The sequence below is a fragment of the Lontra canadensis genome, unplaced genomic scaffold (assembly GCF_010015895.1).
Source record: "Lontra canadensis isolate GAN:19392208 unplaced genomic scaffold, GSC_riverotter_1.0 scaffold125, whole genome shotgun sequence".
NCBI classification, from domain to species: Eukaryota; Metazoa; Chordata; class Mammalia; order Carnivora; family Mustelidae; genus Lontra; species Lontra canadensis.
In genome coordinates this window covers 2,370,132-2,385,969 of record NW_022631119.1, presented here as the reverse complement: position 1 = coordinate 2,385,969, position 15,838 = coordinate 2,370,132, and the positions used below count along the sequence as shown (strand labels likewise).

The 15,838-nt window shown below is 55.9% G+C and overlaps 1 protein-coding gene across 1 annotated transcript; it reads right to left on the bottom strand.

Annotated features, from left to right (window-relative positions):
- Positions 1-6,735: 6,735 nt before the first annotated feature.
- On the bottom strand, positions 6,736-12,877 carry LRFN3 (leucine rich repeat and fibronectin type III domain containing 3). The gene is made up of 3 exons (XM_032841871.1): positions 12,192-12,877; positions 9,417-10,847; positions 6,736-7,364 (listed from the first exon to the last, which is right to left on the bottom strand). Exons 2-3 carry the CDS (start codon positions 10,829-10,831, stop codon positions 6,899-6,901), a joined length of 1,881 nt encoding a protein of 626 aa, XP_032697762.1. The 5' UTR covers positions 10,832-10,847; positions 12,192-12,877; the 3' UTR covers positions 6,736-6,898.
- Positions 12,878-15,838: the final 2,961 nt, after the last annotated feature.

Sequence of the window (15,838 nt, the reverse complement as noted above, 5' to 3'; positions counted from 1 at the left end):
GAACCATCTGTTCCAGAAAGTCCTACTCAGCCCCCTTCCCACCACTGGTTTGTCCAATTTCCTGCCACAGAGTCTACACAAACAGTCCCTGCTTCCAGCTGGGCAGGGCCCTGTCCCAAGAAGCTCCACGGTGGCCAGTCCCCTGTTACAGAACCATGCCAGGCAGCCCCAAACCCCAATCTGCCCAACCAGTCCCCTGCTGCAGACCCAGATCAGCTCACCAAGTCTTCTGCATCCCCGGTGAATCACTCACCCCACAGGCAGCCCAGGGCACCAAGGAACAGCAGGGCAGGGGAGACGGCAGCCATGGCCCAGGGAGAGGCTGGACAGATATCGGCTAGTGCCGTCTCTCCTGCCAGTCTGCCTCCCGCCCCTGTACCACAGGAGCAGGAACAGATGGGGGGGCACAAGGGGAAGGCCAGAGAAGGGCTCAGGCCTTGGAGCCCAGGGAAAAAGGCAAGGCTGGAGGTCTCACCTGCAGGAGCTGGGCTGAGGCCACAGGGCGGGGGGTATTTATAATCCCAGGGTCTGCACACCGGATGTCCCCATTAGCACCCGTTCCAGTCTGACCTGGTGCCATTGATCGGAATGAGGTCTAATTATGTGGGAGGGGCCAGGGAGACAGACAGATGGAGAGACAGAGGGGGAGGGACACAGAGAGAAGAAGGGAGGGGCAGATGGGGGAGGTGAATTAGGAGATCAAAGGGGGGCATGGCAAGAATATCATGGTTTCCAAGAAAATTGGGACAGGACTCCTGAGCCTGCCAAGGATAGAGAGGCTTCAGGCTTGAACTTTTGGGGTTCCGGGAAGGAAGGGGCCAGGAGCTTGGGCTCCTGGATTCTGAGGAAGGAGGGGGAGTAGACGCTGGACTTCTGTGTCTGAGGGAGGAGAGGACTGGGGATCTGAACTCCTGGGTCGTGTAAGCGGACTTGCTCATGTGGGGGGTTGCGGATATGGGGTGGAACTGCCCAAGAGAAGACAATGGCTTCCATGTGACTCCCCTCCTTTCGGAACATCCTGAGCTTGAGAACAATGGAGTTGCGCTCTACAAGAAGGATCTAGGACAGGGAGAGTCTGGCACTCCAGACAAGGAAAGGTGAGGGAACTTGGATGCTGTTTGCAGCCCCTTCCCTTGCAGGTCGTAGGAGCCTGCACCCCTAGTTCCTTTCTCCCCCCACCAGAACCCTTGCCTTTGTTAGGGGGGAGGGTAGAAGGAGAATTCAAGAAGGAATTCTTCGAATGGCTTCATTTCTCACCTGCTTAAGAGCCTTCCCCTGCTCTTCAGCACAAGCAGGGGAGGTGAAGGAAGGTTCCCCCGAGGGCACAGGGAACAACGTGGGTGTGTAAAAGGGTGGGCTTTTCAGGGAGTGCTTATTTTCTTCCAGCCTGAGGTGGGGAACATAGGTGCTAGAGATGGAGCTGCAGGCAAGTGGGGGAGGGGGCAAAGCCTGTCCCGCCAGGTGCCGGGCTGAGTCACTGGAACTTTGTCCTAGGAACCTAGGAGAGTCATGGAGGATTCTATGCAGAGGAGGGTCGGGTTTGGCTTTACGAAGATTCCCTGATCTAGAGTGGGAGACTGAAGCCAGGACCCCAGGGGGAGGAGATGCAGGGACACAGGTGGGTGAGGCAGGAGCTGGAACCAGAGAACGGAGGATGGACAGGTGGGAGGGCTGCCAGGAGGCTGAGTGGAGGGCCGCCCTGAGAGGATCCAGGGAAGAGGGGCAGGTTTGGGAAGAAGCTAAGGGCCTGAGTGCCACCTGTGGATGTGCGAGGCCTGGGGGCAGTCCAGGAAGCCAGAGAAGGAAAGCAGAAGCATGGGGGGATGCGAGAGGTGCTGCCCCAGAAGGAGGTGAGTGGAGAAGCAGGAAGGGGGTCCGTTCCCAGCCCCGGGGGAGGAGGGCCCCCCACAGCGTTTAGGGCTGTGGATGAAGAGGAAGTTCCTCAGATCTGCTGTTTTATCCAGAGGACTGGGGAGAGGGAAGAGCACTCCAGAGGTTCCACAGAGTTAAAGCCAGAATATACCCAGAATAAAGTCCTTTGAAGTCTTACATTTTATATTCTAAATTCTTGCCAATTTTGCATTCACTTTCATCAGTCTATCCATGTGAGTTCTCAAATAAAGATTTTCAGGTACCTATCAGTGACACCCATTAACCTACCCTTGAGCACATCCCCCGACCATGAAGATCTTCAAGTGCATATGAAGCTCTGGATTCAGCCTGTGGCTTTGGGTATCCCCGGCCAGTCTCCTGGTGCCTTGGGGGGTCTGTCACCCATGTATTCAAGGATCTTCATAAGCCTGCATTCCGGTGACCAGACACTCTGACGCTTTCCAGGGGCAGCGCAGCCTCCCACCAGACCTTGTTCTTTGTAATGTGGCCCTAGCCCCCCTCCCCACCACAGACAGATGGATCTTTCCGAAGTCCAGACCTGACCCCGTTCCTCTGCAGTGGCTCCTTAGGGCCCCTGGAATGGAGCCACTGCTTGGCAGCCTGGCAGCTGACACCTCCCAGCTTCTGGAACTCGCCCCTTACGCTCCCCTAGCTTCCACTCTGTGCTCTAGCTACACAGAACTTCGGCTAGCTCTTCAAGAGTACAATCCTCTCTCCTGATGTTTTGCACACATTTTTCTCTCTCCTTAGAAGACCCTCTCCTCTCCTGACTCTTTTTGTAATATCCCTCAAGGATGCAGGTTCCTGTGCAAAGTGCCAATGTGGAGTCCTTTGTCCAAAAATTATTAAGAATGTCATGAGGGTGACAGCAGGGCATTCAACCCAGCACAGGGCCCTTCTAAATGTGAGGTGCTGTGGTGGGACTCTACAGGTCACAGTGCTGAAGCTGGCCCCGTCTTCAGGTCACCTCCCAAGCCAGGCGCAGTAAGGAGCCCATTCTGGGCTTCCTTGCACTTAGACAGGCCCTAATCAGTCTTCCCTGTGCTTCCGCCACCCCAGCCCTTTCCACTTTGGGGTGCCATTGTTCGGTGAGCACCTATTTCCTCCAAGGCCTGGAGCTCTGTGAAGGCGGGGTCTGGGGCTGGCTTGGTCCCCACTGTGTTCCCAGCATTGCTCTCTATACAGGTCAGGGCAGCACCAAGCACTGACACCCATCCTTTTGTTTTGTGAAGCACAAAGGGGCACCAGGAAGACATCAGGGAGGAATCAAAGGCAGAGGCCACGCTCAGGTTCAACCCAGAATAGAAATATCCCTTTTCAGAGGACCCCTTTATCAGACTTCCCCACATACGTGCCCAGGGAACCAGCTGTGAAAGCTCGGCTTTAGCCGAGGCCTGGCAGGGAAGGGATCCCAGACTCGGGGACACTCGGGACCTGTGTTAGCTTCGCCGGATGCAGACACATAGGTTCAATGTGGCACATGCAGGTAGGGGAGCGTCCTTGTATGGGAACTACAGTTACTTTGAGAAAACCCTCCAGGAGCCTGGAACTTTGGTTCCGGGAAACCTGGTCTCAGAAGTGCGCAAGGCATTCTCAAAGCCACAGTGGGGTTGGACCATAGGAGGAGGAGTAGCCCTCGCTGAGCTCAGGAAATTGGTGGACTCTGCTGGGCAGAGTTGGAAAGCTACGTTTCAACTTTAAATTCTAGATACATGGGATCATTTGTCCATAGGAGTATTGTTCCTACATGGGGGTGGGGGATGACCCAGGCACCCAGATTGAGGCAAGGGGGACCATGCTAGAGGAACTAGCATGCCCCCATCTCTCTCCTCCCATTCTCTTTGCTTCCAAATGCATAATTAGCTACCACTGGGTGTGTGTCCCCCTTCCAGGCCTACATTTCTTCGAAGGAGATTCCCCCCAACCAGCCACGGTCTCTGCCTTGCAGAACCAACATCCACTCTCTGTTTGGTACCTGAACCTGGAGAAAGTTAATTCTTATGCTACAGAGAGGTCAGCTTCCTCATCTGAGGGATGGATCGTTGCATAGCAGATACCAGGGTCCGCAACTCTTCTTTCCAGTCTCTGCAATCTTGCCCGAGAGCCAGCTCATTGGATAGCGGTCCGCGCTGTCCTCCTTTGCATACGGAACAGAGGTCTCTGGTGAGGTAGCCTCAAATCTCTCTGCAGTCCATCCACTTCAGGCCCCAACCTCATCTGGGTCAGCATTCTGCCTGGACTACTGCAGTAGCCCCTTCCCTGGTCTCCTTTCTTCGCCTTTGTCCCTGCACATGCAAACAGACCTGACCCTAGAGCTTCCTGAAGAGCAGGGAGCTCTACTCTCCTCCCTGTTCAAAACCTCCAATGGCTTCTCATGCCACTTCTAATAAAACCCAGATGCTTCCCGGCAACTTACAGGGTCCTGCATCTCCTGTCCCCTTCCCTCACCCCCTCCCCGCCCCCCAGCCCCTACACTTCTGCATACGCTGTACTATTTGCGTCGGACCCCCTTTCCACCTCCGGTGCAGTTAACTCCAACCTGAGCATCCTTCAGATCTCAGCTGAGTAGTCACTTCTTCTAGGAAGCCTCTCTCAACCTCAATTCCTGGGTCAGGTCTCCTGGTTGACGGTTCCCGTGGATCTCTCCTTCATGCCGCTCCTCCCTCCCCCAGCCACAGTCACCACAGATGATTTACACTGGCCTGTGTGATTATTTAACATTTGTTTCCCCACCAAATGGTGAGATATGTGAGGGCATGCCCTGTGCCTGTGTTTGCTCAGTCTTGAATTCCCAGCATGCTGCACAAGTAGGCACACAATAAATTGTTCAAATTTAAAAGTGAGGGTTGAGGCATGGTGCCCTCTGGCTCCCCCTCGTGGCAGCAACTGGTATTTTGCGGTTGGCACTAGATCTCAAATCTTCCCACTCCCAAACCCCCTTGGCCATCACACCTCACTCACCCTGATGGCTTCACCTGACCTCAGCCACCAAGGGCCACAAACGAGAAGGACCTCATTATGCTTCTGGAGGACTCGGGAGTCAGACCAGGTCCCTGGGACTCAGATTGTTCCCATGGCTGGTGGAAGCTTGTTTTTCAAAGCCTACACCCACCAAGAAAACCATTACAGAATCTAGGATGTTATCCCATGAGGACAAGGTCATGTGCACCAGGTCTTGAGAATGGCCAGTCCAGTCTTGGGCCCTCTTCACCATGCCCCTCACACCAGCATCATTCCAGAGAACACTTGCAGGACTTAAGTCCATCTCCCCTACCCCTATTTTCTCTGCCTCTGGACCCACCTCCAAAGGAGGACTAGGGCCTGTTCCTCTTATTGCCTATCCCATTCCTGGATCTCCAATGAGGTGCAGTGTTACCAAGACCCAGGGTTTGGTCTTCCAAACCTCTAGGTCTGGTGTCTGAGGGAGCCTAAGGCAGTCCAAGACAGAGTGAGAACCAGCCTTGCAGAGACACAGGGCTGACAGGTCCAGATGATCCAGGCTCTAGGTCCACAGAACCACAGGGACTACATTCCCTAACTATACTTTCTGACTTCCTACTCTCAAATCAGCAGAATCTGGCCCCTGCCCTACCAATCCCCTAACACCATTCTACTGAGGTCACCATGGCCTGACATAACTAAACACAATAGTCACTTGGGTCTGACTTGTCTGGTTTGCGTCACTCTGTCCCTCCATTTACTTTTCCTATTTAGTAGTCTTTGCCAGGTTTCTCTTTGCCTGTCCCTTAAATATGGAAAGTCCCAGAGGCTGTCTCATCACCTCAGTGGCCTCATTCCCCATCTCTGCTAACATAGCCTTCTTTTCGGTCCCCAGCTCCAACCTCAGACCAGGGCCCTGAGGCCTCCTGGCCGCCACCCTGTGGATGTCTTCTGGGCCCCCCACATTCACCCGTCCCCCACTGGCCTCAGCATATTCCCCAAATCTGTACCTTCTTCCTGGTTCTATATCAGGTAGCTCCCTTCCTTGGCCAGAGACCTGGGCCTCACCTTGTACACTTTCCTCCCCACAGTCCTTCAGCTCCATAACTTGTCCATTCAGCTTCCTCTCTCACTTACCCCTTACTCCTTTCCCCTAGCCCTACCCCTGTCCAGTCTTGTCCTTACCCACTTGGGTCCCTGCCTTGGCTTCCCCCACACCCCCAGCTTCAGTCTTGCCCTCTGGTCCACCTCTTCATGACTGCTAGAAAGAGCGTCCTAAAGCCCATTCCTGACCCTGCCCCCCCTCCCCTGCATAGAATCCTCTATGGCTCCCCAGTACCATCAGGCCAGGGTCTGAATTCCTCAGCCTGGAGGTCCTGTACCCTGCTCACCCCTCCTGCCTTACCTCTACCACAGTACTCCCCAGTGTCTGGCATTTACTCAGTCCTTGCTTGTGCTGGGCCCTCTGCCTGGAACAGCTTTCCCTTTGCTCCTTGCCCAATTATCTCCTTCTGATGTCATGCTCAGATCCCGTCTTTCCTCCAGGAAGCCTCCCTCACCACACCCTAGGTTGAGCCAGGCACCTTTCCTGGGCTCCCGCAATCTCTTAGGTCTCCCTCATCACCACATTTCTGCTCACTCTGAACTGTCACTGTCTGAGCAGGGCTTGGGGCCACCTGGTTCATGGCAGTGTCACCCAGGAGAGGGCACGCCCAGGGGGTACGCTCATGGAATTCTGTCAAGTGAATGAATGGCCATCCTCAGCCTCATTCAGGAACCTCAGACAGAACGGGGTTGGGGGGGGTCTCTCCCCAGAGGAGGCATTCCCAACTCCAGACCCCTGCATGATTCCCCCCGCCAGCCCCCACAGACAGAGACAAGGGCAAGGGCCTAGGCCCCAGCTTAGAAAAATAGGACTTTCTTGTTGTGCCCCGGTGCCCCCGACACCCTCCCCATCAGAGTTTTAAAAACCGTGAGCAATTTGGTGAGTCTGAGGCCAGGTCCCACAGGGTGCCTGGCTCCTCCCACCCTTGGGGCCAGAAGGGCCGTAGAGGTGGGCGTGAGGCTAGGGTCCCGTGGGTTCGTGGCTGGGCCTCCAGGGCTCACAGTCCAGCTGGACCACGGTGTGGGCCCTGGGCGCTGTGGGTTCAGGGGCGGGCGGGGCCGGTGTGGGGCCCAGGGCGCCGTTGGTCTGCGAACAAACGCTGCTGACGGGTGCAGGCGCCTTGGCCTTGCCGGGGGGCTGGCCGCCGTGCACCTTGTAGCGCATAAGCAGCACGAAGATGAAGACCAGTACCGAGGCCACGATGACTCCACCTAGGGCGATGATCATGGTGCCGCCCAGGAAGGGTGCGTGCGGGGACCCGCAAGGCCGCAGCGCGGGCTCAGTGGAGAAGCGGGCGCAGCCCACAGGCCGCGTGGCGGTCAACCCCGTGGCGCCGTCCTCGTACACCGCCAGCACGCACAGATCGTAGGTGCGGCCCGACGCCAGGTCCGATAACAAGAAGGAGCGGCTGTCGGCGGGAATCATCCTGGAGGGACAGGCAGGTGGGGGTCAGGTCTCTGCTCTGGCTGCCCAGCACCCGCCCTGCACTGTGTCGCAACCCCTCCTATCCGGCCCATTCCCTCCAGCCCCTGTTAGCCCAAGTTCCTTCCCATCACGACTCAAATTCCCTTCAGTCTAATACCCAGTCAGCCTCCTGACTGATAACCCACGGGTCCTCTTAGGTTCCTGGCGCTTGCCGCTCAAATCCCCGTTTAATCTCCCTCTAGCCACAGTGCCCAGATTCTCTCTGGGGACGCTGCCCACTGCTCCTCTGCTCTGTGGGTTCAGGGCAGCCTCCCTGCCCAGCTTCCCTACCGTGCAACTTTCCCTCCAATCCCAGCTCTCTGTCTCCCTCTAGACCCTTGCTCAACTTTCCAGGTTTCCCCAAATTCCCCTGGTCAGCCTCGCCTCCATGTGGGGCCTGATTTCCCTTTTCAAGCTGCCCCACGTTGCTCCAGCATCCAGCTAGAATTCTCTCATCTAACCGCCTGATTCCTGCACACTGCTGATGCCCGCCTTCTAACCTGCCAATGAATGTCCCCTAGCCCCACTGCCTTCTTATCATTATTGTATGTATACCCTGCTTTCAGTGAGCGGTCTCTGTTCTCATGAAACTGACGTACTTCAGCCATCACAGCTTTCTTTTTCTCCCTGTTGCCTTATTTCTTCCAGCTCTGGCTCTCAATTCCCTTTTTATCTCTGTTGCCTGGTTTTTATCCTTACCTTTCCCATTTCCTTTCATCCCTAGCACCCAGTTCCACTTTCCTTCCTTTGGCGGCAGAGCACCCTGTTGGGGATTTAACTTGTTTTACAATCTGTCTTATTCCTAAACTGCTTTAATGAGGGAGTTACAGGTGATTGTCTCTGAGAGGGTGACTATCTAAGAGAGCATTTGTCTCACCCCCTGCCAGGCAAGGTGGACAGGATTTGTGGGATTTCTAGGTGTGGGCTCTCCATGGAGCCGACTCCCCCACCCTCCAGGCAGTAAGGCCATCCAAGAGAGGGAACAGAATAAGCTCTCTAGATGTCCAGGGCTGTAAAGGAAATCAGATGACGACCTCTTGAGATGTGGGCCCCTGGGGAAGGAAAGGGGACCCAGGTGCTGGGTTTATAACATGCACACCCCAGGCACTGGGAGGCTGGCTCTTTGCAGCCAGGCCTCAGGGACCGCACCCTTTGCCCAGCCTGGCAGTGAGAAGAGGGAACCACCCACAGCCAGCCATGCAAGGGTAGAAGGGTGAGAAGTGCCAGCAACTGGGTTAGAGCAACCACTCCTGACCACATGGGGCCGGCCACAGCAGATGTTCCAAATGCTCTCCAGCTCCAGGGCAGGAGATGTCCTGATCCAGCTACGCATAAGCCCCCAAGTTTCTTCTATTGCTTGCCACAATCCCATGGAGAAGGGAGTCCCCAATGCTGGGCAAATTGAATGTGCCCTTTCACCTACCAGGTGGAGCATGAACTAGGTTGAATTTGATTTAGAAAATAAAAAATGAAGATGTCACCGTATTGGAACTCTAACATCTGGAGCAGTTCATACTGCACAGACCCAAACCCTGATTTCTGTTCTGCCGCCTCCCTCATTTTGTTTTCCACATGAACTCTGTACTTTCTCATTTGATCTCCTTTTCTTCTTACAACTTGGCTTTTATCTAGTCCTGTCCTCTAGAAACACCCAGTTCCTCTTTACCTTTTTATTCTATTTGTTTGTACCTCTCCAACCTTGTCCCCCTCTCCACAATTAACTTTCTATTCTTCTGGCCTGATTACTTTTTACTCTTGCTGCCTGATTTCTTTTTTGTATCTGTTACCATTGACATTTGCTGCCTTGTTTCTTTTTATCTTTTTATCTGCCTTGTTTCTTTTTATGCCAGATTTCTTTTACCTTCTCTGCCTGATTTCTTTTACTTCGCTGATTTCCTTTGTAATCATTTCAGCCTCATTTCTCAGCTGCAGCCTGGGGTGTCAACAGATGTATCTCCAACCCTCCCCCCCACCTCCTTCTGCCACCCACGCTGCCCACTGCCAAGCTGTGCACCTGTAGACGAGGATGTCGTCGGCTGAGCTGTTGTACTGGATCTGGTACATGCGGATGCCTGGGATGGGCCGCTGGTCTGGCCACTGGACAAGAGCGGCTGTGGCCCCATGCTCAGTCACCTGGACCCCGCGGTCGGTAGGGGGCCCAGGGTCAGCTGCCTTGGCAGAGGCAGAGGCGGCAGAGGGCGGGGTGAGGGCATCAGGATCCCCGTCCCGCGGGGGGTCACAGCTGGTGCTGTTGGCTAGCTGGGGAGGTGGTGGGGGACCCACGGTCAGCTCGACAGCAGCGGTGGCCTCGCCGGCTGCATTAGCCGCAATGCAAGTGAAAGTACCCCCGTCGCCCGGCTCGGTGACCAGTAGCTCCAATGTCCCATTAGGAAAGGCACGGGCACGGCTCGAGTTGCCTACCAGCCGGCCCTGGGGTGACACCCAGCGCACGTGGGGCTCGGGGTCCCCCACCGCCCGGCAGCGCAGAGCAGCTGGTCGGCCCGCAGGCACCGCCAAGGGTGGCGAGCGGTGAGTCACCACGGGGGGCTCACACACGAATTCCTCCTCACCCACAGCCCAGAAGTAGCGGCCACCCAGCGCAGGCGGGGAGGCGCAGGCCTCCAGGTCGTCCTCCCGGGCCAGGCGCCGCAGCCACACCAGCTCACAGTTGCAGTGCAGCGGGTTTCCACCAAAGGCCAGCACCAGGGCGGAGGCGGGGGAGCCGCGGGGCCTGGCGAGCAGCGGCAGGCGGGAGAAGAGCGGGTCAGGTGGGATGGTGGTCAGGCGATTGGAGGTCATGTCTAGCCGTGCCAGCTTGTGCAGGCGGGAGAAGGCGCCGGCGGGCACAGACGCCAGCAGGTTGTGGTCGAGGCCTAACGTGTTGACGTTGCCCAGACGACCCAAGGCCTCCCAGGGCAGCTGCTCCAGGTTGTTGTAGGAGAGGTCAAGGTCCTCGAGCGTCTCGGCGCAGTCATCTAGGGCACCGGCCGCCAGGGCCGCCAGCTGGTTGTTGCTGAGGATGAGATGGCGCAAATTGACCAGGCCACGCAGCTGACCCTCGCCCAGCGAGGTCAGCCGGTTTCCGTCCAGGTGCAGGGCCCGCAGGGCACGCAGGTCCGAGAAGGCACCCACGGCCACGTGGCGGATGGTGTTCCGCGACAAGCTCAGATGCAGCAGGCCGGTCATGTTGGCCAGGTCACGGCGGCGCACGGCCGCGATGAAGTTGTCCGCCAGGCGCAGCTCGGCGGCCCGGCGGTCCAGCGAGGGGGGCACGAACAGAAGGCCTGCCCCCGGGCACAGCACACTGAGGGGCAAGGACTGCGTCTGGCAGCGGCAGCGGCGAGGACACGGGCTGGGTGTGGCTGGCTGCGATGGAGACGAGGCAGGGGCCAGCGGCAGCAGGCAGAGGAGCAGTGGGAGGACGGCCATTGCGGGCAGGGGTGGCCTACAGGGGAGAAGGGAGGCATTAGGGCAGACTGAGGCCAGAAGAGGGGTGCCAGAGGCCATTGGGGTGGTTCAAGACCCTAGAGAAGGTCACAGTGGGCTGGAAACCAAACAGTTGGGTCAAAGAGGGTTAGGCAGAGGAGCAGGAGTGGTCAGACCCATCAAAAGCCAAAGGAGATGGTCAAAGACTCAGAGGGACATGTCATGGACGGTCAGAGGGAGCAGACACGAACAAAGACAGTCAGAGGAAGGGGAGGTAATTAGAGATGGTCAGAGACAGAGAATGAGAGGGTTGATCAGAGTGGATAGAAGGGAAGCCAGAGGGCTTGAAATGTGGTCAAAGACATGGTCAAAGACAGCCAGAGAGAAGAGGCGGTCAAGGTGGTGGGAATGACTAGAAGTAGTCAAACATGACCAGAGAAGGGAGGTGGTTAGAGATGGCCAAGAAGAGCAGAGGTGGACAAAGGAGGGGACACGGTCAGGGTGCTCAGATCTAAGAGACATGGTCAAAAAGATGGTCAGAAATGGTCAAGAGCCAGAGAGGCAGTCAGATAGAGGAGGAATGGGCAGACATGGCAGAGACAGCTGGAGATGAGGATAGCTGGTAGGATGGTGGGTGCGAGGAGAGGTCATCAGAGAGAGGAAAGGCAGACAGAGATACTAGAGATGATGAAAGAACTCCAGTGCTCTAGAGAGACAGAGAGAGGAGAGGTGGTCAGTAAGGGTCGCAGAGTGGCTGTTGGGACAGGCGGTGGGAAGAGGGCGAGAGCAATGGCAAAGGATGGTCAGAGACAGGCCAAGGCTCAGAGTCAGGGATGGGCAAGAGCACAAGAGCAGGTGAAAGATGATTAGACAGAGGCATGGTGGACAGAGATGCCAAAGGTGGTCAGTGAGTGAAGAAGCAGACAGAGGTGGCCTGAGACAGCAGCGGTGGATGGAAGTGTTGAAGATGAACAGTGAGGAGTGGGGAACAGGGGTGGTCAGTGAGAGGAGCGCTGGCCAGGACAGGCATCTGAAGATGGTCAGATGAGACAGATGGTGGGAAGAAATTGGAGAACAGAGTGCGAGATCAGAGACCTGGAGGTGCCATAAACTGGGGAAAAGGAGGTCAGAGAGGGCCAGTGCTGGTCAAATCAATATCCAGAGAATATATGAGGCCCAGCAGGAGATGGGGGCAAACCCTTGGAGGAGGGGGGATGAGATATCTGTTTCTTGGGGAAACCCCAAGGGTGCCCAGGGGGACTTAGTCCTCACTTCCCTCTACCCTCAGCCACAAAGTTCCTCCCAAGTCCCTCCCCACCAGCAAGCCCTGCCCAACTCCCCCCCTCCACCCCAGTAGCCTTACCTGAGCTGGAAGCCACCCCAGGGAGCAGAGTCCTCAGGCTCCAAGGGGTCAGGAGTCAGGGCTCTGGTGGGGGGAACTGGTCATGCCTTCTCTGTTCCCAAGGCCTCTGTAGAGGGACTGTGTTGTGTCTCAGCCCTGATCTGTGGCCATGGAGTCTCTAGACCTTGATATTTGGGGTCCTAGATCTCTAAATATATGGCCTCTAGGGACCAATTTTAGAGACCCAGGCTCCAGTTCGGGTTGGTCAGAGCCAGTGGCTCCTAGCTCTGGTTTTGGGATGCTAAACAGCCAAACGGAGAGTTTAGGTATGAGTCTCAAGCCCAGTCCTGGGATCCGATACTGGGGTGCCGGGTTCAGAACTGGGGTGCCAAATCAAGATTTGGAGGTCTCTAGCCCTCAATTTCAGCATTCGGGTTTGCAGCAAGGACTTCAGGCTCTAGCACAGGCTTAGTTAGGCCCCTTGGAATGCCAGGGTTCAGATCTTGGAATTTGAGGCCTAAATCTCAGGGTTTGGGTCCCAAATAGGGGGTTCCAGAGTATAGATATGGGAATCTGGTCCCAGACTTCAAGGTCCCAGGCACAGCATTCAGAGTTCAGTTCCAGATTTGGGGCTTTAGATGAGAAATCTTGAGGTTCAGTTTCCAAATTTGGAGGTTCATATTCCAAGTCTTGGGGTTCCAAGTCTGGTCTTGGGGTCCCAGCCCCAGATCAAGGTCTCAGGCTCAGGTTTCCAGATCTCTGGATCCAATCTCGGGGTGCAGGCCACTGATGTCGGGGTGCTGGCCCTGGGTTTGGGGCGGCTTCGTCCCAGCTTGCTTCCCTGGCCACGGCGGGGACTGGCCCGGAGGGAGGGAAGCGAATGCGGTGGGGGGGGTGGTGGCAAGGCAGCCCCTGGGGCCGGGGTGGGGCGAGGCCTGGGCGAGGACGGACGGACAGACGGGGACACGCGGGGTGGAGACACCGCAGCGCAGGTTGGGGCGCAGGGGGGAGGGGCCGCGCTCAGAGACCCCTCCCCCGCCGGGGCCGGGGCGGGGGCCGGGCGGGGGCCGGGCAGGCGGGCCGGGTCCAGGCGCTCCCGCGGCCTCCTCGCCGGGAACCCAGGGCCTCGCGCGCGCCCGAGCTTAAAGGCGCAGGCTCCGCGCGTGCCCGTGCTTAAAGGTGTAGGCAGCCCCCATCTCTCAAAGGCGCGCGTCCGGGCCCCATCTCGCATGGAGTCGCCCTGGCGTTGCTTGGGAGCGAGGAAAAAAAAAAAAATCCTTGGATACGGAGGGACCCAGAGAGAGAGATCCAGAGACTGAGACAAAGAGACACACAGATTGAGAGAGAGACAAAAGATGGGCAGGTTTAGATCCAGAGACAGGAGTAGAATGAGAGAGGCAGAGAGACGGAGAGATAGACACACGTATTCAAGGATGGAAATACACAGAGACAGTGGGAGAGCCGGAGAGAAATAGACAAGGACAAGACAGAGACAGACAAAGACAGAGACACAGAAAAAGTCAAAGAGACAGAGACACGGGTGGGCTGGGGGGTGGGGGTGCAGAGACTGAACAGGGTGTGTTTCCAGTTCTTATTCACAGCTTTGAATATGGCCTTCCATCCCAGAGCCTCAGGCCCCCAAGCCTGTCTCCTGCACCACCTCCCTGGGATGTCCTTCCCTAGGCGGGGTTTCCTTACTTGGACCCTGCCCAGCAACAAGCCTGATCTTTCAGACCAGAGAGGAGACTCTGCTCCTTCCTCCAAGCCTCCTTGCCCTGGCTGCAAGGGGAAAACTTGGCTTCCAGACCCTGTGCCCTCTGGAATTATAGTTAGACCTCAAGACGCACTGGATAGATATCCCATGAAGAATGGACAAGATAGGAAATGGGACAGAGGCAGGGGGCTAGACAGGTTGACCCAGAGAAGTGTGTCCACTGCCTTCCCCTCTCCCTGACTCAGGTTCACTGCTCCTTATAGGACTCTCCTAGAATTATACTAACAAATGACTCACCAGGAGTGGGGCCTGCCTGTCCTGACCATTGTGAGAGGGTACTGAAAGTTGGGGGGAGGGTTCCACAGGTCTTCTGGCACATGGTATCGCAGGAAGAGGGATGTGAGTGGTAGTCTGCAAGCCTGCCCTGAAAAAGGAGTTTCTTACTTATCACTCTTAGTGATAACAACATGGGGGACCTGATCTTTGGAACCCCTGCTCTGAAGGGAACATAGTCTTGGCCTTTGGTCATGGCCCTAACCCTGGGGGAACCTGAATGGTCACATACCACCCTCAGGAATGCCACCCCCCACCCCAAGTAGAGGAGTAAAGCCCCTTGTTGGGGATAGGGACATGTATGCACATTGCCTTGCATCCCTAGCTCTGCTGAAGGTTTCAGAACAGACTTTTGGCTCATGTGTATCGAAAAACTCATGTGTATCGAAAAACTGCAGCTAAAATTAACTCAGCTCTAGGGCCCGCCTTTCCCATCATTAGCAAAGTTCATCAGAGCTCCCGTCCAGCATAGTGGACACCAGTTACTCAGACACTCAGAAAAAGGATACAGAAGTCTCAGAGACACTACAGACGTGTTGGAGGTGGGGAGACAGACAGAAATACCTGGAGACAGTCTAAGAGCATATTGGGATTAGAATTCAGTGGAACTGACTGATTTGGGGGTGACCCCAGGAAATGGGCAAGGGATTGGGAAGGAATGAAGGAGGGGAGGAAGAAATTTAATAGACAGTTTGGACAAAAAGCAGATTACCCCTCTGGGCAACGGGGGCTCAGTTCAGCTAGGTAACATTAAGGAACCTTGTAGAACACATCAGAATTATGGTTCCTCCCCTTCCTCCCCCCCACCCGCCACTGCCAAGTGTCTTCGCCCTGCTCCTGCATTTATACCCTAGTCCTTATGCCTTTGGGTGATGGTCATCTCTTCGGTGGGAGGGAGTGGCACTGAGAGCCATCTGAGATCTGAGGCAGAAAAGCAGAGAGGGATACCCTGCATGAACTAAACCAGTTGTCCTCACACTTTTGTTGTGTTGGGATCACCTTAACAATAGATCTCCAGGCCCCAGTTCCAGAGTTTCTGATCCAGTACTTCTAGGTGAGGCCCAAACATTTGCATTTCTAACAAGTTCCCAAGGGATGCCAATGCTGTGGGTCTGGGGATCCCTGGACACACTTTGAAAACGACTGGGCTAAACCAGGGCCATCTGCTTGCTTGCAGGGAACTGTCCACTACAGCTGTGCTGAAAACTGGTGGATTGAGGGGATTTAGCATTCTAAGTGTGTGCCAGAGAAACCAATATACTTAGAGACGTAAAGCGGGGCCCGGAAGCAGAGAGGGGCAGAGGTAAAGATGCTAGTTCGACATTTGCTGTAGGTATCTGGCTATGGTTTTGTGCTAAATGACACTGCACCAGATGTGTGACCAAGGCAGTGTCAGGTCTTGCTTTCACTGAGTCAAATTTCAAAAGCGAAAAAGACACTCCTCCAGACAGCCCAGAGTGATCACGGCTAGGCTGGGAGAAACTTGGGCTGCACAGATTGGGGCTGTAATGACAGAGGCCCAGACCACAGTGGCCAGAGAGGTGTGATAGGAGACACACAGGGGAAAATAATTAAGGGCTTTGATGGCAAACCGCAGGCCAGAGTGGTCAGGGCTCTACAG

Bases quoted from the DNA above. Each gene is read 5' to 3' on its own strand.
- LRFN3 (XM_032841871.1), bottom strand. From the start codon at position 10,831: ATGGCCGTCCTCCCACTGCTCCTCTGCCTGCTGCCGCTGGCCCCTGCC. The intron at 7,365-9,416 runs GTGCACAGCTTG...CTGTCCCTCCAG, and splicing joins GACGACATCCTCGTCTACAG to GATGATTCCCGCCGACAGCC.